Genomic DNA, 27,863 nt, shown 5'->3' with positions numbered 1-27,863 from the left:
TGGGCTGTGGAGCTGAGTCTGGACTCTGGGACGCTTCCCACTTTTGGGGTTCCAGAGCCCAGGCTCCAGTCAGAGCCTAAATGTCTACACTGCAGTTTTATCGCCTCAGCCCTTAGTCGGCTGAGCCAGGCCAGTCACGGGTGTTTTATTGCAGTGTAGACTTACCCTCAGTGTCTGTTTCACCCCCTGTTGAACAGGGATGATACTTCTCTTCTCATCAGGAGTGTTCTAATTGATTAATCCTGTGTTGTAACAGTCTGAGATCCTTTACTAGTGTTATGTTAGAGAAAACTGCTAGTACAGAGTACTATTGTAAAGATTTAACTGGACAACTGTAAATTTGTGAGCTGGTTTGTCAGCAGAAGGAACGCCAACTAGAAACTTATAAATTAAATTTTGCATACCCAGTAAGAGCCGTATTAATTATGGAGGTATCTGTACATTTCTTATTTAAATGCAAGTTGTCACTTGAAGAGGCTGCTAATTATTTTACTGGTGTAATTCCACTATGCTTTGTGGGGGTTTTGTGAAGTTTGTGCTTGAGGTACCTTTTTAAACTAAACCATTGGCCAAACTAACACTGTAATAAAGCAAAAGTTTCTGTCCATTCAAAAAGTAACCCATACGGCATGTCTACGCAGGTGAAGTAAGTTAAATCCCTGCAGAGAGCCTGTTCTCACACTCAAAACTGATATAGTTGTTAGGTGTTCCATTATAACATGAACATGGTTTCTTCTTCGAGTGATTGCTCATATTGATTCCAGTTAGGTGTGTGCGCGCTGTGTGCACAGTTGTCGGAAAGTTTTTCCCCTAGCAGCACCCTATGGTTGGCTGTGGAGCCCCCTGGAGTGGCGCCTTCATGGCGCTCAATATATGAGCCTGCTTACACGGTGCCTCCTCAGTTCCTTCTTACCACCAGTGACGGTCGTTGGAACTGTGGTGACTCGCTCTCCTCGTTTTCCCTAGCTTTTAGTTTAGTTCACAGTTATTCCTAGCCTCGTTAAGTTTAATTTTAGTGTTTTCGGTTACAGCAGATGATTGTTGGGGGTGGGGAGGATCTTCCCTTTCACCCCTACTGTGTTCCCCTTTGGGACTTGGGTTATGCCTAAATCCCAAGGGTTCAAATCCTGCAAGTATTGCAATAAGCCCATGCCAACGGGCGACCACCCGCACGATGCTTGCTTAGTGTCTGGGGGAAGCACACTAAATGGACAAATGCAGGATTTGTAAAGGGTTTTGCCCCAGACCAAAAAAGGAGGGAGACTTTTGCCTCAAGCAGCTCCTTATGGAGGCAGCACTTAGACTGCAACCTACATCGGCATGGCAAGACCCGGCACCTAGCTTATCGGTGCGCAGCGCCCCGGCGGCAGTGGTAGAAGTGGCACCATGGAAGGACTCTGGGAGAGACCTGTGGCATTCCCATTTCCTGATGCAGAAGCAGCACTGGAAGCAGGGGAGGAATGGATCTCTGACTCAGAGACCCACCCCTTTGGAGCCAGCCAATGGGGTGTGTCCCAGAGAAGAGCACCTGGGGCCAAAGACTTTGGAGCCGGCACCACCAACTTCGGCCCCACAAAGGGGGACCGTCGAGTCCGGTGCCATTGGACTCCTCAAGCCAGGTCACTGAGGAGATGGAATTGCCGTCCACCCTGGACACCTTTGAGGCCATGAGGGACCTCATTGCCATAATGGCACTGCAGTCCCCGGTCCTTGAAGTCAAGCCTCCAGTACTGCAATGTGTGGCACCGTCTCGAGGCAAACTGGCAATGCTCCATCCCTCAGCACCGCTCCTCAGAGTCCTGGCGCAGTCACACCTGCAGCGCTGCTCCAGGTTGCGCTAGCCCTCCCAATCGTGACTCCAATCCTCACACCAATTCCCCATTGTGCAGCAGGTCCCGCTTCCGGCACCAGTCATCCCAGCACTGGTCCGCATCCCCGCACAAACCCTGATCATGGCACCGCTCTCCAGCCTCGCAGCGCCGCTCAGTGCCGCCCTGGCCATCACAGTCCCGATCCCCTTCTTCAGACTCTGAGACAGGGTCTAGATACTCAGAGCGGGGCCGGCTCTGGTCAGGCTGTGGAAGACCTGAGGTGGTGGCCTGTGCAGTGGCAAGGACTAGTGCAGTGGCCATTTTGGACTATGTGGGTGTACCACCAGGCCCAGGGCACCCAATCCAAAGGTTCCTGTTTGGCGACCTCTGAACCACGGCTGCTGAAGGCATCAGCCAGTCGTCCCACCTCTAGGGGTGCTGAGGAGGTACTGGTCGCACTACATCCCCTGGAACTAACACCTGTTCCTGAGCCTGATCCAGGTGTGGATGGCCCTGACAGAGAGGCACGACAGGAGGCTCCTGGAGACCAAAAGGGTCAGGAGGACCCTGTTCCCCCATTAGCCTCCTCCTCATCCTCCCCAGACGAGGTGATTGCAGGCACCTCCATCTCTGGACTGCCCCCCATATACAGCCATACCCGCCAGGACCACCGTTGCAGGATGGCATGAAATATGGGCTTGCAGGCCGAGGAGGTGGTGGAGTTGGAGGACCTGATGGTCGACATACTGGCCCCGGAAGGCCCATCGAGGGTGGCTCTACCCGTCATCAAGACCATACAGGCCAGTGCCAAGACTTGGAGGTGAGGAAGGTGATCAGGAAGAATCAACATGGATTCACCAAGGGCAAGTCATTCCTGACCAACCTGATTGCCTTCTATGATGAGATAATTGGCTCTGTGGATATGCGGAAAATAGTGGATGTGATATATCTTGACTTTAGCAAAGCTTTTGATACCGTCTCCCACAGTATTCTTGCCAGCAAGTTAAAAAAGGTTGGATTGGATGAATGGACTATAAGGTGGATAGAGAGCTGGCTAGATTGTTGGGCTCAACGGCTAGTGATCAACGGCTCGATGTCTAGTTGGCAGCCGGTATCAAGCGGAGTGCCCCAGGGGTCAGTCCTGGGGCCAGTTTTGTTTTACATCATTATTAATGATCTGGATGATGGGATTAATTGCACCCTCAGCAAGTTCACAGATGACACTGGGGGGAGAGGTAGATATGCTGGAGGGTAGGGATAGGGTCCAGAGTAACCTAGATAAATTGGAGGATTGGGCCAAAAGAAATCTGATGAGGTTCAACAAGGACAAGTGCAGAGTCCTACACTTAGGAAGGAAGAATCTCATGCACCCCTACAGGCTGGGGACTGGCTGGCTAAACAGCAGTTCTGCAGAAAAAGACCTGGGGATTACAGTGGACGAGAAGCTGCATGAGAGTCAGCAGTGTGCTCTTGTTGCCGAGAAGGCTGTATTGGGCTGTATTAGTAGGAACATTGCCAGTAGATCGAGGGAAGTAATTATTCCCCTCTATTTGGCACTGGTGAGGCCATACCTGGAGTATTGTGTACAGTTTTGGTCCCCCCACTACAGAAGGGATGTGGACAAATTGGAGAGACTCCAGCCAAGGGTAACGAAAATGATTAGGGAACTGGGGTACATAACTTAAGAGGAGAGACTGAGGGAACTGGGGTTATTTAGTCTGCAGAAGAGAAGAATGAGGGGGGGATTTGATAGCAGCCTTCAGCTACCTGAAGGGGGGTTCCAAAGAGGATGGAGCTCTGCTGTTCTCAGTGGTGGCAGATGACACAACAAGGAGCAGTGGTCTCAAGTTGCAGAGCAGGAGGTCTAGGCTGGATATTAGGAAAAACTATTTCACTAGGAGGGTGGTGAAGCACTGGAATGGGTTACCTAAGGAGGTGGTGGAATCTCCATTCTTAGAAGTTTTTAAGGCCCAGTTTTGACAAAGTCCTGGCTGGGATGATTTAGTTGGTGTTGGTCCTGCTTTGATCAGGGGGTTGGACTAGATGACCCTAATATTCTGTGATTCTAAGACCATTTGGCAGACCCCGGCCTCCATCCCTCCCACCGCGAAGGGTGTTGAGAGGAACTATTTTGTCCCATCTCAGGGGTGCGAATAGCTCTTCACACACCGCAGCTTTACTCATTGGTGGTGGCTGCAGTAAATGAAAAGGAGAAGCAAAGACAACAAGCCCTAGCACCCAAGTCCAAGAATGCCAGGCGCTAGATTTATTGGGGCGCAAAGAGTATTCCACAAGGAGGTTGCAACTCAGGATTGCCAACCAGCAGGCAGTTCTGAGTAGATACAGCTTCAACTCCTGGAACTTGATGCTCAAGTTTAAGGAGCTGGTGCCAACAGAGTCCAGGGAGGAGTTTTGAGCGATAGAGGGGAGGGCAAGGCAGTGGCACGGACCTCTTTACAGGCCTCACTGGATGCTGCGGACTCAGCGGCACTCACCTTGTCCTCCGGTATTGCCATGAGGTGTAGCTCATGACTGCAGGCCTCGGGACTCCTGCCCAAGGTTCAACAGACCATGCAGGACCTGCCTTTTGATGGGGCAGGTCTGTTTGCGGAGCAGACTGACTCTAGGCTGCATAGCCTAAAGGACTCCAGGGCTACCATGAAATCCTTGGGTATGCACACCCCTGCAACCCAACATAAACATTTCAAGCCTCAGCAGAAGCAGCAAGGCTCCTATCCTCCTCAGCTAAGACAGGCCTTTTACAGGAGAAGGGGCAGGAATGGCAAATGAAAGCCTTCCCACCCCCAGCCCAGGCAGGGCCAGGGCCAGGGTCTGGGCCTGACTAAGCCATCATTGGGTTCCAAGCAGGCCTTTTGAAGGTGCGCCCAAGGATGGCATGCCAGTCTCAACTCCGGATCCTTCCCCACCTTTCTTGAATTGTCTGTCCCACTTCTACTGTGCTTGGTCCCAAATAACTTCAGACCGCTGGGTTCTCCATATGGTAGAAGTGGGATATTCTCTCCAATTCTGCATCTACCCTCTTTCCCACCTCCCTTTTCCCATCCCTCTTCAGGGACCCTTCCCACAAGCAACTCCTTATCCAGGAGGCATGGGTGCTCCTTGCCATTGGAGCAGTGGAGGAGGTTCCTCAGGAACTCTGGGGCAAGGGAATCTATTCCCAATACTCCCTAATCCCCAAAGCCAAGGAAGGTCTCAGATCCATTCTAGATCTGCGAGGACTCAACAAGTTCATGGTAAAGTTGAAGTTCCGCATGGTCTCCCTGGGCACAATTATTCCTTCTCTGGATCCGGGAGACTAGATCCGCCCTCGAGATGAAAGATACATACTTCCATATAGCTATTCGGCCTGCACACAGGCGATTCTTACGGTTCGTGGTCAACCACAAACTATCAATTTACGGCCCTTTCATTTGGCCTTTCAACAGCCCCCCATGTGTTCACCAAGCGCATGTCGGTCAATGCAGGCGCAGGTAAACTCCTTCTTCAACGACTGGCTGCTTTGGGGCCGCACCAGGGGGCAGGTGGAGTCTCAAGTCTGATTGGTCAGATCCACATTCGAGAGAATGGTTCTCCTCCTCAATTTGAGCAAGTCAACCTTGGCACTGACCCAAAGAATAGAATTCATTGGAGCAGTGTTGGACTTGGTTCAGGCAAGATCACTTTTGCCAGAGTCCTGATTCCAAGCCTCTGACAATACCCGACCATCACAGTAAGGGGATGCCTGTGTCTCCTCGGCCGCATGGCAGCCTGCACTTACGTGACTTGGCATTCCAGACTGAGGCTCAGGCCTCTACAGGCGTGCCTCGCTTCAGCCTATCGCCCAGGATGCAACAGTCTGAATTCAGTGGTCCCGGTCCCGGAGCAGGTGCTCGAGTCAGTGGTGGCTTGATCCTTGGATAGTGTGCAAAGGAGTCCCCTTCAACAGCCCTCAGCCTTCCTTGTCCCTAGTAATGGACGCGTCACCTCTGGGATGGGGAGCGTGTTTGGGAGACCTCCAAATGCACGGCCTTTGGTCGCAGGATGAGCTCTCCCTACATATCAACATCAAGGAGCTGAGGACAGTGCCACTAGCATGCCAGACCTTTCAGGCCTGACTACAAAGTCAGTGCTTAGCAGTTCTGATGGACAACACCACTGACCTGTTTTACATCAACAAGCAGGATAGAGCCCGATCCTCTCCTCTATGTCGGGAAGCCCTCCAGCTGTGGGAGTTCTGCATAGCCCGCTCCATTCACCTGGAAGCATCCTATCTACCAGGAGTTCAGAACGCACTGGCGGACCACCTCAGCAGGTCCTTCCGCAATCACGAGTGGTCCATCTGGCCGGATGTCATACACTTCATCTTCCAAAGGTTGGGGTTTCCCCAGGTCGATCTGTTCGCCACCCAGAGCAACAGAAAGTGCCCGATGTTCTGCTCCTTCCAGAAACAGAGCCTGGGCTCAATCACACATTTCTGCTACTGTGGAGAGGCCGCCTACTCTATGCCTTTTCTCTCTCGTGCACAAGGTTCTACTCAAGGTCCGCTGGGATGGGGCAGAGATAATTGTGGTGGCACCAATGTGGCCTTGACAACATTGGTACACCATACTCCTGGAACTGTCAGTGGACACCCCAATCACGTTGCCTCTCCTTCCCGACCTGATCACTCAGGACCATGGTCATCTGCATCACCCCGACCTGCAGTCCCTCCACCTCATGGCTTGGAAGCTTCATGGCTGAACCCCATGGAGCTTCTGTGCTCAGAACAGGTAAGGGAGGTCCTAGTCGGCTGCAGGAAGCCCTCCACTAGAGCCACATACCTAGCAAAGTGAAAAAGATGTACTTGTTGGTGTGACCCGTGTCATACACCCCCTCTCCAGGCACCTATTCTTCTTATCTTAGAGTACCTTCTGCGCCTGAAACAGCAAGGCCTGGCAGCGTCCTTCCTAAAGGTATGCCTCGCTACTATCTTGGCTTTCTGCCAGGGAGTGTCTGGACACTCCATCTTCGCCAACCCTATTGTTGATTGGTTCCTCAAGGGTCTGGAACAGCTACATCCCCAGATGAGGCAGCCTGTCCCTGGTTGGGACCTTAACCTGGTCCTGTTCAGGCTAATGGTGGCCCCCATCTGAACCGCTGGCAACTTGCTCCCTTCTCTATCTGTCCTGGAAGGTAGCCTTTCTTGTCACCATTACTTCAGCAAGGAGGGTGTCTGATTTAAAGGCCCTTACCTCACACCCACCTCATATGGTTTTCCATAGGGATAAGATGCAACTCAGACCTCACCCAGCCTTTCTTCCTAAGGTTGTGTCACGCTTCCACACTAGTCAGGATATTTTCCTGCCTGGTTTTTATCCTAAGCATCATGCCGGTAGCCGTGAGCAGAGGCTGCACTCCCTGGATATTCGGCAAGCAGTCGCCTTTTACATTGAGCGCACTAAGCCGTTCAGAAAGTCGAACCAGTTGTTTGTAGCTGTGGCAGACTGGATGAAAGGACTCCTGGTGTCGTCTCAAAAAATATCTTCCCGGATCATGTCATGCATCCGCACGTCCTAAGAGCTGGCCAAAATACCAGCCCCGGCTCTTACGGCACACTCCACAAGGGCTCAGGCCTCATCTGCTCTGTTCCTGGCCCAGGTCCCACTACAAGAAATCTGCAGGGCAGCAACTTGGTCCTCAGTAGATATGTTCACATCTCATTACACCATCGTCCGGCATGCCAGAGATGATGCAGCTTTCGGCGGAGCAGTGCTACAATCAGCAGTTCCTTAACTCCGACCCCACTGCCTAGGTAAGGCTTGGAAGTCACCTAATTGGAATTGATATGAGCAATCACTTGAAGAAAAAACGGTTTCTCACCTTCTTGTAACTATTGTTCTTCGAGATGTGTTGCTCATATCCATTCCAAACCCACCTGCCTTCCCCTCTGTCGGTGTAACTGGCAAGAAGGAACTGAGGAGGTGCCAGGTCGGCAGGGTCATATATTGAGCGCCATGAAGGTGCCACTCCAGGGGGCTCCACAGCCGACCTGACTGGTGGTGCTAGGGGAAAAACTTTCTGACAACTCGGCACGCGCACCCCTAATTGGAATGGATATGAGCAACACATCTCGAAGAACAACAGTTATGAGAAGGTAAGTAACTGGTTTTTACCCGCAGTTTCTCTAAAGTTTGTATGGACTACATCAAAGGAAAATTATATTGGTGGCTTTGATCCACTTCCTAGTAAACAGCTGTCCCTATGAAAAAATCCTAATTGTTCACCTTGAGCTCCTTTGTGCATAGCACTCATTTAAATTAATGGTCACTCCCCACATAGTGGGCTTTCAGGACTGTGCTAATTGTGAGCTGACATAGTAGAACAATGTTAGGGGGCTTATTCCTTCACCCACTTACTTCTCTGGTCCTTCTCGCATGAACAGAGAGGAGCAATACCTGAAGTCCAAAGGTGCAAACAGTTCAATGTTTATTGGGGTGAACTTCTAGCAAGCATGATTCCAGTTTCCTTCCTTAGTGTCCCCCTTCCCAGCTCTGACACCACAGAGCCTTACCTGTGTCCCTGTTCCCATTTCCCCCCCTTGGCAAAACATTATTCCAATTTCCCCACCCCCATTCCGTTCCCATTCCCTCCCTTAGCAAAACATGATTCCAATTCCCCACCCCCATTCCCTGTTCCCATTTCCCCCCCCTTACTTCCTGATTGACTGCAGACTATATAGTAAAACTTGAGTTCTGCTTAGCTATAACTTAACCAATCATTTTCCTGAAATTTAACTAACCAATCCTAACATATTGTAACGTGATTATGTAACCAATTATATCCCACCACCTTAATTAGTTTACACCCAGTAAAATTAATTATACAGCAGACAGAAACAATCACAGAACCACACAGAGACCATGCAAATAAACAATAGCAAAGTGGGAACTATAATGACAAAACAATACAGAAGTGAGGATTTCACATCCCAGCAATTGATAAGTGAGTTCTTGCCAGACAGGATGCTATCAGACTAAGTTTCCTTTTACATCTTCTAGGCACTTCCCTTTCTCTGGAGGCAATAGGCATTATCAGGACAGGATTGTATTCCTAACAGCCCAATAGCACCTTATTTCAATGTGACAAGTTTGGAATGTGAGGATGTGACCGTTCGCTTCCCAGCTTATGGCTGCCTCCGCTGCTTAGCCAAGGGCCTTAGCCTAAGAACAGGGCCTCAGACTGTCACAGGGAGGGTATGTCTACACTACGAAATTAGGTCAAATTTATAGAAGTCAGTTTTATATATTCGAATGTGTGTGTCCCCACAGAAAATGCTCTAAGTGCATTAACTCGGTGGAGTGCTTCCACAGTACCGAGGCTAGAGTCGACTTCCGGAGCGTTGCACTGTGGGGCGCTATCCCACAGTTCCCGCAGTCTCCGCTGCCCATTGGAATTCTGGCTTGAGATCCCAATGCTTGATGGGGCTAAAACATTGTCGCGGGTGGTTCTGGGTACATATCGTCAGGCCCCCGTTCCCTCCCTCCCTCTGTGAAAGCAAGGGCAGACAATCGTTTCGCGCCTTTTTTCCTGAGTTACCTGTGCAGACGCCATACCACGGCAAGAATGGAACCCGCTCAGCTCACTGTCACCGTATGTCTCCTGGGTGCTGGCAGATGCGGTACTGCATTGCTACACAGTAGCAGCAACCCATTGCCTTGTGGCAGCAGACGGTACAATACGACTGGTAGCCATCATCGTCATGTCCAAGGTGCTCCTGGCCATGTCGGCCAGGAGCGCTTGGGCAGACATGGGCGCAGGGACTAAATTTGGAGTGAGTTGACCAGGTCATTCTCTTTAGTCCTGCAGTCGGTCCTATTGAACCATCTTATGGTGAGCAGGCAGGTGATAGGGATTGCTAGCAGTCGTACTGTACCATCTTCTGCCAGGCAGGCAAGAGATGAGGATGGCTAGCAGTCCTACTGCACCGTCTTCTGCCGAGCAGCCATGAGATGTGGATGGCTTGCAGTCCTTCTGCACCGTCTGCTGCCAGCCAAAGATGTAAAAGATAGATGGAGTGGATCAAAACAAGAAATAGACCAGATTTGTTTTGTACTCATTTGCTTCCCCCCCTCCCCTGTCTAGGAGACTCATTCCTCTAGGTCACACTGCAGTCACTCACAGAGACGGTGCAGCGAGGTAAATCTAGCCATGTATCAATCAGAGGCCAGACTAACCTCCTTGTTCCAATAAGAACAATTACTTAGGTGCACCATTTCTTATTGGAACCCTCCGTGAAGTCCTGCCTGAAATACTCATTGATGTAAAGCCACCCCCTTTGTTGATGTTAGCTCCCTGAAGCCAACCCTGTAAGCCATGTCATCAGTCGCCCCTCCCTCTGTCAGAGCAATGGCAGACCATCGTTCCGCGCCTTTTTTCTGTGCGGACGCCATACCAAGGCAAGCATGGAGGCCGCTCAGCTCACTTTGGCAATTAGGAGCACATTAAACACCACACGCATTATCCAGCAGTATATGCAGCATCAGAACCTGGCAGAGTGATACCGGTGAGGAGGCGACGTCAGCGCGGTCACGTGAGTGATCAGGACATGGACACAGATTTCTCTGAAAGCATGGGCTCTGCCAGTGCATGCATCATGGTGCTAATGGGGCAGGTTCATGCTGTGGAATGCCGATTCTGGGCTCGGGAAACAAGCACAGACTGGTGGGACCACATAGTGTTGCAGGTATGGGACGATTCCCAGTGGCTGCGAAACTTTTGCATGCGTAAGTGCACTTTCATGGAACTTTGTGACTTGCTTTCCCCTGCCCTGAAGCGCATGAATACCAAGATGAGAGCAGCCCTCACAGTTGAGAAGCAAGTGGCGATAGCCCTGTGGAAGCTTGCAACGCCAGACAGCTACTGGTCAGTTGGGAATCAATTTGGAGTGGGCAAATCTACTGTGGGGGCTGCTGTGATGCAAGTAGCCCACGCAATCAAAGATCTGCTGATATCAAGGGTAGTGACCCTTGGAAATGTGCAGGTCATAGTGGATGGCTTTGCTGCAGTGGGATTCCCTAACTGTGGTGGGGCCATAGACGGAACCCATATCCCTATCTTGGCACCGGAGCACCAAGCCGGCGAGTACATAAACCGCAAGGGGTACTTTTCAATAGTGCTGCAAGCTCTGGTGGATCACAAGGAGCGTTTCACCAATATCAACGTGGGATGGCCGGGAAAGGTAGATGACGCTCACATCTTCAGGAACTCTGATCAGTTTCAAAAGCTGCAGGAAGGGACTTTATTCCCAGATCAGAAAATAACTGTTGGGGATGTTGAAATGCCTATAGTTATCCTTGGGGACCCAGCCTACCCCTTAATGCCATGGCTCATGAAGCCGTACACAGGCAGCCTGGACAGTAGTCAGAAGCTGTTCAACTACAGACTGAGCAAGTGCAGAATGGTGGTAGAATGTGTATTTGGACGTTTAAAGGCGCGCTGGCGCAGTTTACTGACTCGCTTAGACCTCAGTGAAACTAATATTCCCATTGTTATTACTGCTTGCTGTGCGCTCCACAATATCTGTGAGAGTAAGGGGGAGACATTTATGGCGGGGTGGGAGGTTGAGGCAAATCACACAGACACCAGGGCGGTTAGAAGAGCACAGGAGGGCGCAGTACGTATCAGAGAAGCTTTGAAAACCAGTTTCATGACTGGCCAGGCTACGGTTTGAAAGTTCTGTTTGTTTCTCCTTGATGAAACCCCCCGCCGCTTGGTTCACTCTACTTCCCTGTAAGCTAACCACCCTCCCCTCCTCCCTTCGATCACCGCTTGCAGAGGCAATAAAGTCATTGTTGCTTCACATTCATGCATTCTTTATTCATTCATCACACAAATAGGAGGATGACTACCAACGTAGCCCAGGAGGGGTGGTGGAGGAGGGAAGGAAAATGCCACACAGCACTTTAAAAGTTTACAACTTTAAAATTTATTGAATGCCAGCCTTCTGTTTTTTGGGCAATCCTCTGTGGTGGAGTGGCTGGTTGGCTGGAGGCCCCCCCACTGCGTTCTTGGGCGTCTGGGTGTGGATAGATAGGAGCTATGGAACTTGGGGAGGAGGGCAGTTGGTTACGCAGGGGCTGTAGTGGCAGTCTGTGCTCCAGCTGCCTTTGCTGCAGCTCAACCATACACTGGAGCATACTGGTTTGATCCTCCAGCAGCCTCAGCGTTGAATCCTGCCTCCTCCCTTCACGCTGCCACCACATTTGAGCTTCAGCCCTCTCTTCAGCCCGCCACCTCTCCTCCCAGTCATTTTGTGCTTTCCTGCACTCTGACATTATTTGCCTCCACGCATTCGTCTGTGCTCTGTCAGTGTGGGAGGATAGCATGAGCTCAGAGAACATTTCATCTCGAGTGCGTTTTTTTTTCTTTCTAATCTTCACTAGCCTCTGGGAAGGAGAAGATCCTGTGATCATTGAAACACATGCAGCTGGTGGAGAAAAAAAAAGGGACAGCGGTATTTAAAAAGACACATTTTATAAAACAGTGGCTACACTCTTTCAGGGTAAACCTTGCTGTTAACATTACATACATAGCACATGTGCTTTCGTTACAAGGTCGCATTTTGCCTACTCCCACCGCGTGGCTACCCCCTCAACCCTCCCCCCTCCCCGTGGCTAACAGCGGGGAACATTTCTGTTCAGCCACAGGCAAACAGCCCAGCAGGAATGGGCTCCTCTGAGTGTCCCCAGAAGAAAAGCACCCTATTTCAACCAGGTGACCATGAATGATATCTCACTCTCCTGAGGATAACACAGAGAGATAAAGAACGGATGTTGTTTGAACGCCAGCAAACATACTCTGCAATGCTTTGTTGTACAATGATGCCCGAGTACGTGTTACTGGCCTGGAATGGTAAAGTGTCCTACCATGAAGGACGCAATAAGGCTGCCCTCCCCAGAAACCTTTTGCGAAGGCTTTGGGAGTACATCCAGGAGAGCCGCGAATGCCAGGGCAAAGTAATCTTTTCACATGCTTGCTTTTAAACCATGTATAGTATTTTAAAAGGTACACTCACCGGAGGTCCCTTCTCCGCCTGCCGGGTCCAGGAGGCAGCTTTGGGTGGGTTCGGGGGCTACTGGCTCCAGGTCCAGGGTGAGAAACAGTTCCTGGCTGTCGGGAAAACCGGTTTCTCCGCTTGCTTGCTGTGAGCTATCTACAACCTCATCATCATCATCTTCTTCGTCCCCAAAACCTGCTTCCGTATTGCCTCCATCTCCATTGAAGGAGTCAAACAACACAGCTGGGGTAGTGGTGGCTGAACCCCCTAAAATGGCACGCAGCTCATCATAGAAGCGGCATGTTTGGGGCTCTGACCCGGAGCGGCCATTCGCTTCTCTGGTTTTCTGGTAGGCTTGCCTCAGCTCCTTAAGTTTCACGCAGCACTGCTTTGGGTCCCTGTTATGGCCTCTGTCCTTCATGCCCTGGGAGATTTTGACAAAGGTTTTGGCATTTCGAAAACTGGAACGGAGTTCTGATAGCACGGATTCCTCTCCCCATACAGCGATCAGATCCCGTACCTCCCGTTCAGTCCATGCTGGAGCTCTTTTGCGATTCTGGGACTCCATCATGGTCATCTCTGCTGATGAGCTCTGCATGGTCACCTGTAGCTTGCCACGCTGGCCAAACAGGAAATGAGATTCAAAAGTTCGCGTTTCTTTTCCTGTCTACCTGGCCAGTACATCTGAGTTGAGAGTGCTGTCCAGAGCGGTCACAATGGAGCACTCTGGGATAGCTCCCAGAGGCCAATACCGTCAAATTGTGTCCACAGTACCCCAAATTCGACCTGGCTAGGCCCATTTAAGCGCTAATCCACTTGTCAGGGGTGGAGTAAGGAAATCGATTTTAAGAGCCCTTTTAGTCGAAATAAAGGGCTTCATCGTGTGGACGGGTGCAGATTTACATCGATTTAACGCTGCTAAATTCGACCTAAAAGTCCTAGTGTAGACCAGGGCTAAGAGAAGGCCCTTACACCGGCCGACAGTGATTTTGATTGTTTCTTTTATACCTCTATAACTAGCCAAGTGATCAGAATACACCTACGTTCTTAGAGTATAGGCCTTTACAGACAGGCCTGAATATCTATATCCTAACAAACAACAGCTAAGTACTGAGTTTGAATTTGAGTCCACAATTACCTACTGTTACATAGGTTGCTCCAGGTTTTTGTCACACCGAGGGAGGAGTGAGGGAAAACCTGCATGGGGGCACTGCACTGCAGCCTTAGCATGGTCACTCTTATACCTTCTACTAGCACTACATTCACTTTCATTAAAAAAACCCAAAACAACAACCACCACCACTGAATATTCATTTCCTAGAAGGTGCAGCCTGTGTGGTCCAGAAACATGTTTTGCCATAATGGTTCATTGAAACTACTATCCTAATTGAAGATAAGAACACAGCAGTATGGTGCTTGCTTTGATTGTTCATTGTTGTCCGTATGAATGTTTCTAAACAACTTTCTGTCTAATTTCAAGTTGTTTTCCTTCCATTAGCATTCGTAGAGCAGTGGATGAAGATGAAGAGGCAGCTGAGGAGCGTCGGAATACCCACTGTATCTGGATGGTGGGAATGAAGGGCTTAACGGAAAGTGAAGCAGCATCTCTTATTGTGGAGGAAGCCAGAATACTCCTACAGCAGGACTTGGCTATGATGGGAGTGCAATGGAACCCAGATTCTTTTCTTGAGTCTGATACATCTTCCATGACCAGCAGTGAATCAGAGCTGGAGGACAGAAAATATAAACTGAATGGAGAATGTTCACTAGGGATTTTAAAAGTATTCAACAATGAAGGGTACAGAATTATACCTGATAAAGGCACCAATTTTCAAGCTGGGAATTCATCAAATATTAAAAAGGGAAATAAAAGGCTGTTAAGTGCTAGTATGTCAAATCCCAGGCCCCAAAATGAATTACAGGAAGATCACACCCAGACAAAAGAGAGAAATGGTGATGTCATTGTATACAGCCCTAGAAAGCGGCCAAATTTGGGCAAAGGTAAAGAAAACAGGGAAGTTACTTTTCTGACCAAAAATGAGGCAGGCTCTGGGGCAACAACTCAAGAATTCCCTACTGAAAAGGGAAAGAGACCAACCTTGAGCTTCACTTCACGGAAAACTTCTAAGGCATCTGGGTACAGGAGGACTATGGGCACTAGTTTCAGTAAAACTGAGGGCAAAAGCGCTGCTTCAAAACAACATCAGTTGCTGCTTGATGAGTCAAGAATGCACACAACAAAGATAAATGGGCCCTCTGTATCCAGTCATAGCAAGTCTAAAGCTAAGTCTTTTTCAGATGGAAAGAACAAGGAATTTGGAGAAAATGAATCATCTGCTCACAAGCGCTTCACTGTCAAAGGCTCAGAATCTTTACAAGTGGACAAAATGCAACCAGAGAGCAAAGAGATAATGGAGGAATTACTTACGGAGCCTTCCACTACTAATAAATCCAATCTTAAAGACACAGTGAATTGTCTGGAAGCTAGGGATGTAGTGAGGGATGCTCCACTGATGAATATGGAGGCAGATGATACTCTGCGAGATCTGGGAATTTCTAGCAGGTCAGCGAAAAATGAATACATTGGTATTAAACAGAGCAAAATCCAACCAGTTAAAAACTGTGCTGAAAAGATACCCGCCAAACAACAAATGGTTCTAGGCACAGATCTTTGTAATGATGCAGCAAGCAGTTCTGCAAACATGCATGGGAGCACTAGCAAAGAGAAAACTGTTTATTTTTACGCTGATGAAAATAAATCCTTTCATTTTCAAATTCAAAATGACGGCAAAACATGTACTGAAAAGCCCAAAGGAATATTGTTACAAACTGGAGGCATGGGTGAAGCAGCTAATCAGCCTGAGGATTTTCTGAAAGACTCCACAGTAAAATCCAGAGCTGTTTGTGTTGCAAAAGATATTAAAAATGGTTATTCTCCTCAACTGTTTTCAGTTTCCAAAGAATTTGAAGACAGCTTCCAGTTGGATACACAGACTAATAGGATATTACAACAGCAGGTGGCAGCTGAAATTGCAAGACAGCAGGGAGCAAAAGATACAGAGCAGGCAGAGATACCTGTGCAGAAAATCTCCATGAAACTACACTGTGCCAGCACTTTACAAAATGAAGATGTTGCAAATGAAAAGCTAGCTGCAGCACTTAGAAAAGTGGTCTGTTCAAATCTTGGGACAAGAAATACCACGAAAGAAACCACAGATTTACATTGCACTAATGCTTTGGGCTCTAGAAGCCCTAATTTACAGCCTGCAATGAAATGCACAGAATCTGCATTTTGTCTTAAAGGAAATGATTTTTCTTTCACTGACTCACAACTGTGTAGCTTTTTACAAGGTTATCAGACTCAAAATTCAGTGAAGGAAAGTGCCTCTCAAGGTCTTCAGAAGGCAGTCTCTCCCTCCAATGGCCAGTGCCCTCACACTGTGCTTGTACAAGTTGAGTGCCACCCCCCTCCTGAAACTAGTCTGAACATGAGTGACAGTTTACTGTTTGATGATAGCTTCAGTTATGTCAATGGCCCTCCAGATATCCACACAGATGAGGCTGAAGGGGCAGAATCTGCGGAACAGAAGGTTGTGACTCCTCCGCCTAAAGCCACTTCCAGCTCTCTTGCTGACCTTTTGCATCAGCAGAACTTGGAGCCTATTCAGGATATATTAACTGTCAGTATAAACTGGAATGAGCATCAGCATCCAGCACAGTGTAATGATGTGTCTATTATATTCTCTGATATAGATTCTTTGCAGATAGCTGAAGCTTTAGGTAATGTAGACTTACCTCCTTGTCAAGGAGACAGTCTGTCTGCAGCTCTTGTTGAGCTAGGGTTAAGAAAATCAAGGCGTGAGGAGGAAGATCCCAGACCAGAGGACACAAGATTGGATCAAGGTGAAAGGCCTCAGAATGCCCAACAAGCTGTGGAAAAGAATACCAATCCAGTGGTATGGTCTGATCATTCATTTGACTTAAGCCCAGGGTTGCAAGATATTTTAGACAGATGGCCTAGTCCTTCAGATAATAAATCTGTTTTAAGTCCAAGAGTCTCCTCCTCAAAAGGAAAGTTGATAATCTCAAATAGGAAACAAGAGCCAGGTGCAATTTCTGAATTCAGCTATTGTCCAAGAGAGTCATTCTCCACTTGCCAGGGTTTAAAGAACTATTTTGAAGTTAAGGAGAGCAATAAGGGAGCCCTGGATGTTCAGAAACTAGTTTATAATCCTCTGCTGCTCAAGGGAAGGAACAGAATATCTGACCCTCAGCCGGATATCAGCAAAGGACTTATTCCTCCAACGCCTCCTAAGGAACCTGTTCCAAAAAGTTTTGGCACATTTTCTCTAACGTTTGGAAAAAACAAAAATGTCAGCCACATAGATGAAGTCCCACCTTTTCAGCCACTGCAGAATAGCAAACCTAGCTCAGACCACCACACAGAAACACTGCCATTTAATCCTGGTAATGGAGACACATGTGAGATTTTGCTTGACACTAACCCTGTAAAAGACAATTCTTTTACAGACCAAGGCTTTTCATTGCAATTATCTCAACATGTTTTGCCACTTATTTCATGCAGTGCTGAAAACTTCACTATTATTGACGTGGCAAGTGACAAAGCTCTCTTCCAGACCTTCATCAGAGAATGGAGGAACAACAGCAGATTTGCCATCTCAGTGGCTTGTGAAAGAACAAAATGTCTCTTGTCCCCCAAGTCAACTATAGGTGGCAGATTCAAACAAGGTGAGTTCCTCTTTCACATTCCTACCACATTAAATTGTGAACAGTACTCTGTTTAACCTGGGGAGTTAATGGGAATGACTATAAATTTATTTCTTTGGGTTTACCTAAATAAGAGGATAAAGACTACCATATAAATTGAGTACTGGGAGAAGGAGTTGGGTATCAGGAGGGAAAGATGAATAGCACTAAGTGAATCATTTAAAGGGTGGATCTGGGAAGACAAAGGTGGCTGGAGTATGGGATAGCCCCAGCCTTATTTAAAAGGCTACCAGCATTACCATCCCGCAATGGACATTAAGTAGTTGCTTCCTGTATTTATTTGCAGAATCTTGTTCACAGGAACACTCACACTTGGACTAGTTAGTGCACAGAGCAAATATGAACTGAAAACTTATCACATCCCACATTTTAAAATGGAATGGTGTTGTAGTCTCCTTCTGGTGATACAGGAGGAGATACATAAATGGCTTTCATCTTGGCACCAAGTTCAGAAAAAATGTTTTTGAGTTCAGAAACAAACGTAAGCAGCTGGTTCATGGCCTCTGCTACCCAGGCAGTATTCTTTACAAATATTGTGGGCTGATCTGATCTGAGGTCAAATACTTTCCAATTTACAAGAAGTTAATTTGGGTGCATTTAATTGTTTACCTATGAAATTCAATCCAGTCCCCAACCCCTCAGATCATTGCTGTACTCCTGCACTTTTTCATGTGTAGTATTCATATACTGCAACTCTCCTAAGGGGACGATGCAGTGGAAAGAAGGCAGCCATTCAGGAGCAATTGGGAGGCTGATTCAAGCAGAGTTTCCTTAGAGGAAGAAGGATAACTGCTTTTGCCTTTTTCCAAACCTCTTTCCTCCTCCATCTTTTAAGAAGTGTGAGCAAGCAGCATCTTCCCTCTATCTGTCTCAGCGGAGGAGATGGAACCATCAGCAACAGCTTGTCTCTGAAGCTCTCTACGCCTGATGGCAAAAATCCCCACATGTACTGTTGTGTTTTTAGTTTTACTCTCTATTCCTATCTTATAAACACCCCTTCCCCCCACATAAAAACAAAAAACCAGGGAGTTAAGCACTGGAGGATTTGCCTGAACATAGGAACCAAACCAAAAAAGTTATAGTCTCAGCAACAAGAATGTAATACATAATTTTGACTAAAAATGAGATGTGCCCCAATGCAGGGTGAGGGAATACCATTATACCCCAACTCTTGGGTATGTTATGAGGCAGAAAGCCAAATCTCTGTAAGGAATCCTAAGTGGTGGTTTTGTGTTGGACACCTTGCTATTCTAAAGTCGCTAGTTAAAAAGAACTGAGGGTAGGGGGGAGGAAGAGAGTCTGATACATATAAGAGAATTAAAGCATTTGTTTAATTTTAAGAATTCCAGGCTGCGTTGGGTTGTTTCATTATTAGATTTTCAGCTGAACAAACTGCTATATTTATGGATGCTGTTTTAGAATTATAACTTTCAAAAAATGTTTATTTAGTAAGATCTCCCCAGCGGATCCAGGTTAAAGATGATGGGTTTCCTATCAAAGGCTGTGAAGACATCTTGGTAGTTGGATTGTCTGTATGCTGGGGTGGAAAGGATGCCTACTATGTCTCATTGCAGCAGAAACAAGATGACCAGACTGGTAAGTGAGGATTGCCAGACAGGCCAAACTGCAAAACACCACACGTTTCAGGAAAGAACTGTGAGGAGATGGCATCCCTTTTGGGAGATGGCTTCCAAGAGTTTGCCCCCTATGAGAGTCCGTAACCCAGCTCAGTTGCAGGACAAAAGCAATCAGCCATGTTAATCATTAACACCCAGGGCTGAGAGTGACATGTTTGCCACTGTTACATATATTTCCTGTTCCTCCATTTCTAAAGGAGGCAGTGAAGTCTGATGGTTACAGAAAAGGTCAAGAAAGCATGGAGTTGCAGGCTGATCTGCTTGAATGTGACCAAGCAAGTGACTATATTTCCTTGTACCTCAGTCAACTCACCTGTGATACAGGGGTAAAAGCAGGATCTCAGTGATAACCAGATACTACATCTGAGCTATTCTTTATAAATAAACTAGTACTCAGTTAGTTCCTTGGATCCCTACTGCATCAAAACAATATGGATTTATTATTTGTTCAAGCTTCAATTATATGCTCAGTGTTTTCTGTTTAGGTAGCCTCAGAGAATCCCACATTTCCTCACCCCTTTCTCTCCATGTACTGAATAAATAAACTAATTTGTGTCCCTTATCTCAGAAATCAATGCCAGCTTGGCACCACCTCCTTTGGATCAGAACCTGTCTGTGACTGAGAGATTGTGTCAAGTACAGTCCTGCTTGCAGAAGGAATCTGAGAGCATGCACTCACTTGTGATATACAACCTCATCCAGCACTATAAGACCCTTCTGCTGGCTTGTGGCATCTCCCTGGAAGGAAGTTTCGAGGACCCAAAGGTTTCAGAAATTAAAATTTTTTAATTCATGTAAAACTTCCATTCATTATTTAAACCAGTGAGTCTGGGTAGTTTTTAGTGTTTAATACTCTGCTCAAGTCATTTGTTTTTTATTTAGTGTTGACAGAAATGTTTGTTTTCAAAGTTTTTAAAGATGTTTACAGCTAAAGTGATAGAAGTCCACATTAACTAATATTTACATTTACTTCTTACTATGATTTTTTTTAAGTTTCTCAGTGTCTGCAACAAATACACAGAAAGGGCTCAGTGGTAAGTGTTTCACCCCAGGGAGATCTGACTAAAAATCTTCATTAAGTCAGATATGGCAGATTAATTTGGGTCTCATAAAGGTCTTAATGGCAATGCCAGCATTGCAGAGCTCCTATTCCATTGGCACAAGAGGCCTGGGATGGAATGGCAGAAGAGGTACCTAGGCTCTCATTAGTACCACCAGTCCCTCATTTCCAGAAGAACTACATTCATGCTTACGTTTGAGAGGAGGGGAGGATTCCACTGGTTGGAAATCAAGGAAAGTGTTTGAAAGAGTTAAAAACCAACCTGGCCCTGGTTAGTAAAAAGCACTGCCACTTTTAAGTGTGTGTTTTGTGGGGGGTGGGGGTGGTTCTTGGTGATGACTTTCAAAGTTCACATCACAGTGTGACACACAATGGGAAAAAAAGAGTAAAAGAATTTTAAACCAAATTAAAAATATTGGAAAACTTTTCTTAAACTTCTATAAACTGAGTACAATGTAAGGGATTAACATGCTCATCAAAGACCTGGCACAAATACAAGGAGAATAGCCTATTGATTCAAATACTTGGAAATACTGTGGGGAGAATTCTAAGCCTCCTATCGCTTGGACACTGAAATCTCTGGAACACAGCTCTCCTGTGAGAGACCATGCTTCAGAACAACCCACAGGTCTTCCTATTTCTATAGCATGGTTTAAGGTGCAGTTTCATTTGGACCAAAAAAGTATTGATGCATATAAAATGGACTGGATAAAACAAAGAGAGTGGTTGGTGCTTTAGGCTTCCAACCCATGCAGGTATCTAGTATAAATGCAACAGGTGTACTTACAGAAATACCCACACTTATCGTGTGGCTGAAGGCATTTGTGTATAGGCTTCATGGTTCACTACTAACCCAAGACATTCAGATCTGAACTACAACTTCTTTGCATGGCCTCTGCATATTCCTATTTGTGGTATCAAGGCACCTGAGCCACAAACTTCCGATGCCTACTGGAAAGCAGTGTCCATTGGGGTCACCTGTCCCTCCTCATCTTAGAGGGTTGTGAAAGTATGAAAGGGGAAGTGGCCGCGGCCACCCTTCTGTTCCTTTCTAACTGCCCCAGGTGGAGCGAGCTTACAGCATGCAGCATCCTCTATACTGTCCTCATCATTTTTTCTTCTTTTTTTCTTCCCTTTTTGAGTAAGATTTTGTTTATAGTTAGTCAGAGTTTTCTTTTAAAAGACCGGAGGAGATGTTGATCCAGCATGGTCTTCAATTAGACCTGCGGGAGTGGAAGGGCTGCCTCGCATTCCCCTACTAACCAGGAGGCTCTTCAGGCCCAGATAACTAAGTTGGCACCGCATAAATTCAGCATCAGCTTCAAAGACTGTGCCCCAGGAGCAAGTCTGCCCACCTTAGTCTAGTTTGGATCCGGTGCTGCAAAACATAGATCTGGATCTTCAAGCCTAGCATGCATCTGGGGCTCAAAAATCCAATATCTGGCAGCCCAGAGTACACCTGGGGCTGCAAAATCTGGATCTGGATCCGGCAGTTTGGAGCTGGGAGCTGCAACACCCAGATCCATAGCATATTACTGATCCAGGGATCCAAAAAAATAAAAAGCTGTGTATGAATCTGTGGCTGTTAGGAATGACTTTGGATTCAGGATCAGAGCCTGAATTCAGATTCAGCAGTCAAACATGAAGGACTTCCAAGCAGAGTTGCCAAAAAGGATCCAATTGCCTGGGATCTAGCCAGTAAGAGCATCTGACAGTTACGAGTCACTTGTCTAGTGGCTCTGGATCACTGAGGCCCCTGATCCACATAGGTCAGTGGCGTCTGGTATTTTATTTCCAACAGCATGATCTTTGCAGAGCTGCTTTCCTTACTGACTCTGTGCCCAACATACTAGTGTAAGCAAGTAGATCAATATGGAGGTCTTCACCACACTAGAAAGGGGTAGTACAAGCTTCTGATCAGATGTGGAATCATGGATCTCTGTTACAGGGTAGTGTTTTCACATTGTGCTTCCTGTTTGGCCATTTTTCAGATACACACACTTGACACTCTGATTGTCTGGGAGAAGGCTTTCCTTTTCCAATATTCCATATATCAGACCCTCACCCTGAATGTGAGAAGAAATGGACTGATCCATTCTTAGGTTCTTCTACTGTTTGAAGTTGTAAAAGTTAATTTATTTGGTCCTGGAACTGTCAGTTCTCTTTGTTCTTGGTAGGAACTGCTGAGGTTCTGTTGAGATCCCAGCGCATTCCTAAGGGCTAATTCAGTTTCCCAGGACCAGATTTACAAGAACTTGATAGGCTAAGAACTGATGCCAGGTTCAGAGGCTGCCTTAGGAAGTGAGGGTACTATACCCATCAAAAGTTCTATTGATTCTGAGATTCATGGATCCAAAGAGTTCTTTGCTACATAGTCTCTGTAGGAGAAACAGCATATGGTGTCACAAGATCCATCCTGATGCTCCAGAAAGGATTGGCTGTTGTCTTCAGAGTCTCTTTATAACCCTTGAAGGCAAAAGAGAGAGACCACCTTCTGGGAGTTAATAAGTGCATTACCAAAGTTCTGCAGAGAAGTCAGTGCTGTAGGTACTGTTTTCTGTTTTGGATTTAGAGCTTTATGTGAGGGGCTGAGAACCACTCTGATATTCCTAGAATCTTACATCATAAATATGCTGATGGGGCCATATGTCTTATTTCTCTTAGGAGGCAATGTTGTTAGAACATTATTGAGCTCTAGGCTACTTCACCTCAATCACCTTGATCAATCGGTCCTTCAGCCCTCATATAGATTGTGTCGATCACAAAATGTCTTCCATTCTTCTCTTACCCTGGCCTTCCGTCTCCATGCCTTTTCACAATAAAATTTTCTCATCTCTTTGGAGGTTGGCAGAGTTGTCGTTTCAGTTCCTGTGGCTACTGCTGGCAACAGCTGCCGTCCATCAATTGTCAGTGAGCTATGTGCCCGGTCCACTGCATTTTACTGTACCTACTTTCAACAACGATGTCCTGCACTCTACTCTGTTTGGGCTACCTTCCTTCAGTTATAACTAGTTCCTGGTTCTAAACCAGGAAGGAGAATGTTCAGGTCTGCTTCTGGCTCCACTATAGAGTACAGTGTCTAGGATTGGGTAGTGTCTTTGGTAGCCCCCTCTCTGGGTACAGGAAACATGCAGGGGCACCCATCCTTACTTTACCAAGCCTTTCTAGGGACCAATAGGGCACACAAGTCCAATGGAGCAGTCAGCCCAGTATTTCAGAAGGTCTCAGTAAACATAGCTTTGATTCCTTCCATCTTGGAAAGAACAGTTGCACCTAAGGGATGAGACAATATCATCTATACTTAATGGTGCCTAGGGTTTGTTTCATCACAGACTGAATATGGTTTGCCACCTGTCATATAATATGGACAGTAAGACTGTGTGGCAGTGGCAAAATGCTGTCTGGCTATATTAACACCCTGAAGTTTGTTGTATTCATCTCTGGGTTCCAGGGACAGAATTCTTTCTAATTTCCAGAAATATTCCAGGAGGTACTCCCCCTTCTGTGCCATTGTCACATGGCAGCTTATTTATACATACCTCTGACTGGAATCAAAGAAGACCTCTGTTAGTAAAACTGTATCTTACCCCTTGGCCTTTCTGTGGCAGCCAGTGTTCCATTAAATGCCTGGCTATCATGACTGTTCTCCCTGAATGGCTGGGTGTCTGTCTGTGTATCGACTTGAACCTCAGCAAAGTGCCTAAATGGTTCTTCCCTAATAGTTTACGCAAAGAAGCATACTTTCGTACCCATTGAAGCCTTGATATATTCCAGACCTGCAGTCTTTCCTGCAGTGGACAGGGTCCTTATTGGGACAGTTACAGGTAACTTTAATACCAGCCTATATCTGAGGCTTCAGCAGGGCTCTTTGTGATTCTGCCACCTTTTCTTTATACAAGGAAAACCTGAGCCACAACACCTCAGTGCTTTAAAAGCCTTTTTTTTTAAAAGAGGAGAACAACATGCCCTTCAGGGAGGTGCTTTGTCACCTTCCTGCCATCTGCAATAATAGTGTTAGAGGGTGTAAGGGATTCTTCACCTTGATTTCCAGCCACCCCAAGGTTTGTAATTGCAGTGGGAGGTGTAGTTCCATGTAAAGTTACTGGAGCTGAGAGCTATTTCTCTGACTTGTAAGACTTTTCTCCCCTTCGTAAAGTCGAAATCTGTCTGAATTCTGACAGCATTATGGGAATTACACAGACCACTAAAGAGGGGTTCCTGTTCATAAAGTTTGATATCCTCATGGAGTGGTCAGATAGCTCATCTATTAGGGAAAGATGTATCGGCAGGCTCTTTGAGAAGAGTTATCCATTCAACAATACAAGTGTTCTAGCAAGGGCTCCATCTGATAATACCTTGTTTTACAAGTGAGGTAAATGCCAGTTAAGTCCCTTCTCAACACTGATACCGTGCTTCTGTATGGCTCTGATCCAAAGACAAGCAAGTCCTAACATCAATATATATTCCTTGCTCTCTCTTGCCCTTGAGTCTATTGAATTAAGAGGTTTTTTTTAAGTGTTAGTCCATTTGGTACCAAGTTGCTGTCATTAGTCAAGGTTAGAGATTGGCAATTCTGTCATCAATATCATGGGTATGATATTAATATCCATAAAGTCCTGCTTTCCAAACTACTTTGTCTCTTGTGTGTGAGATAAGGTGGAAATCTACTTGGGTTCCAAGTTTCTCTGGTTGACATCTAGACTCCAGATTACTTGGACTGTTGATTGAGTGTTATGCTGAGGTCTAAAAGACTCTAATGAAAAACAGAAGTTTGACCAGTCAAACCTACTCTATATCTTGAAAGATATCTTTCCATCTGGGCACCTCCTGAGGAGGTGGATCTGATAAGGTCTTCCTTAGCTGTTAGTTTAGATTGTTTTAATGAAGATGACTAATGCTGCAGCTATATGTGTTTTTAGCAAAAATGTCCCACATTAAGACTTGTTTTGGAAGAGCTAGATCGGTTGCTTCTATTCGCTGTTGGCATCCAGAACTGATACTTGTTTGGCAGTTCTGCTCTCTGTGTTCACCTAGAATTCTTCTCCTGACCTTCCTGGGGATTGTACTGCTTGCGAAACTCCTGCAAATAGGATTATGCAGAGGCCATTTGAAGAAGAAATGAGGTTATTCAGTGGAACCACAGTTCTTTGAGATGAGCCTCTGCATATTCACACTCCCCACTCACCTTTCCACTTTGGAGTCCAGATTAGGAATTCCTGAATTAGCAGAAGGAACTGAGGGGTGGTTGGGGCCACTCCCTCTTTCATGCCCTTGGACTCCTTCAGGATAGGAGGGACGAGTAGCCTCAATGGACACTGCTTTCCTGAAGGTTTCAGAAGCTTGCAGCACAGGTAACTTGATCTCACAAGTGTGAATATGCACTGGCTCATCTCGAAGAACCTTGATTATAGGTAAGTAACCTTCATTTCATACTTTGCCATAGTATTGTTTATATATCAGTGAACACTTAAGAAACAGTTGGTCCCCTAGGGCTTTAGAGTGAAGGCATATAATTGTCAATGTTGTCTTTTGTTTTTTCTTATCAGTAAACCTGATAGATTATAGACCATTTAGTTTGTAACTAATTACAGAGCACATGGGCAATCAATACATTTTTTTTCTGTCTTTTACCACCTGGCAAATCACTAAAGTCTGACATTTTCTGACTTTTTACTTATGACTTTAATTAAAATTTGTAAATCACCTCTGATGGATTTAGTCACTAGGAGATATTACCATTATTGCTTATATAAAGCAGACCAGCCTTCAGGTGGAATTGCATGATGTCACTATCAAAATATGTAGATAAGCAAACTGTATCTAAGATGTGCAGCACGAGAGTACTTAGCTTTTAGTATGAAGGTGTAGATTTAATGTAAAAAATAAAATAACACTTTGTTTGAAAAAAAAAAAAAGCTTGCTCTGTTCCCTGTGTGTAACCAGATCTGTTTACTTTACTAAACATGTATTTTTGTCTCTATTTTTTTTTTTACTCCGTTTTGCACTGCAGCACCACTATGGAAGAGTGAGCTGGATTCTCTTACAGCTCATGCACCATCAACAGAGCTGTTAGCTATCTTTCAGTTTCAGGGTGAAATTTTGATTTCATTAAAGACAGTGGGCTTGCACAGGGGTTACTGAAAATAGAATTTGGCTTGCTGAATCCTTATTACTAGAGCCGATATGCAAACAGGAAAAGAGCTCAGCTTCTCAGATCCCAAGTTGATGGTAAAACCAATAATACCACTTTTTACAAAGTCAGTTTTCAAAGTAGTCACGTTCTAACTATAGTTTTCACATTTACTCCATCTTAGTTTTTAATGGATGTGTATTAGAACATAAGAATGGCCATACTGGGTCAGACCAAAGGTCCATCCAGCCCAGTATCCTGTCTACTGACAGTGGCCAATGCCAGGTGCCCCAGAGGGAGTGAACCTAACAGGTAATGATCAAGTGATCTCTCTCCTACCATCCATCTCCACCCTCTGACAAACAGAGGCTAGGGACACCATTCCTTACCCATCCTGGCTAATAGCCATTAATGGACTTAACCTCCATGAATTTATCCATTTCTCTTTTAAACCCAGTTATAGTCCTAGCCTTCACAGCATCCTCAGGCAAGGAGTTCCACAGGTTGACTGTGTGCTGAGTGAAGAACTTCCTTTTACTTGTTTTAAACCTGCTGTCCATTAATTTCATTTGGTGGCCCCTAGTTCTTATACTATGGGAACAAGTAAATAACTTTTCCTTATTCACTTTCTCCACACCACTCATGATTTTATATACCTCTATCATATCCCCCCTTAGTCTCCTCTTTTCCAAGCTGAAAAGTCCTAGCCTCTTTAATCTCTCCTCATATGGGACCTGTTCCAAATCCCTAATAATTTTAGTTGCCCTTTTCTGAATCTTTTCTAATGCTAATATATCTCTTTTGAGATGAGGGGACCACATCTGTATGCAGTATTCAAGATGTGGGCATACCATGGATTTATATAAGGGCAATAAGACATTCTCCGTCTTGTTCTCTATCCCTTTTTTAATGATTCTTAACATCCTGTTTGCATTTCTGTCTGCTGCTGCACACTGTGTGGATGTCTTCAGAGAACTATCCACGATGACTCTGAGATCTTTCTCCTGATTAGTTATAGCTAAATTAGCCCCCATTATATTGTATGTATAGTTGGGGTTATCTTTTGCAATGTGCATTACTTTACATTTATCCACATGAAATTTCATTTGCCATTTTGTTGCCCAATCACTTAGTTTTGTGAGTTTTATAGAAAGGACTACTGACTGAGGGCAACATTTTTGTGTGCATTTAATTGACTCTGGATAAAATTTTCAGAAGTGCCTAAGTGACTTTCGGTGAGACTTAGGCTGCTATATCATTCAGGTACTTTTGAAAATTTCTCTCTAAATCATTTAATTTCTTCCAGGAATTATTCTAACTCACCTACTTAATCAAGAAAGCTGATACTTTGCAGATGTTTGAAGTTAATACTAATGTTAAGAATTTTTGGTCTAATTCCCAA

The 27,863-nt window shown here is 46.0% G+C and overlaps 1 protein-coding gene across 2 annotated transcripts in view; it reads left to right on the top strand.

Moving 5' to 3' along the window:
* The window catches only part of POLQ (DNA polymerase theta), a 134,880-nt gene that overhangs the window by 71,673 nt on the left and 35,344 nt on the right, over nucleotides 1-27,863 (top strand). For both annotated transcript variants that reach the window (XM_073309856.1, XM_073309867.1), the window contains 3 exons: nucleotides 14,345-17,595; nucleotides 19,084-19,230; nucleotides 19,840-20,036. In XM_073309856.1, coding sequence (XP_073165957.1) covers nucleotides 14,345-17,595; nucleotides 19,084-19,230; nucleotides 19,840-20,036 — 3,595 coding nt within the window. The remainder of the gene's footprint in view (nucleotides 1-14,344; nucleotides 17,596-19,083; nucleotides 19,231-19,839; nucleotides 20,037-27,863) is intronic.

Source organism: Lepidochelys kempii, chromosome 1, assembly GCF_965140265.1.
Source record: "Lepidochelys kempii isolate rLepKem1 chromosome 1, rLepKem1.hap2, whole genome shotgun sequence".
Classification (NCBI taxonomy): domain Eukaryota; kingdom Metazoa; phylum Chordata; order Testudines; family Cheloniidae; genus Lepidochelys; species Lepidochelys kempii.
This window is presented reverse-complemented; position numbering and strand designations above follow the sequence as displayed.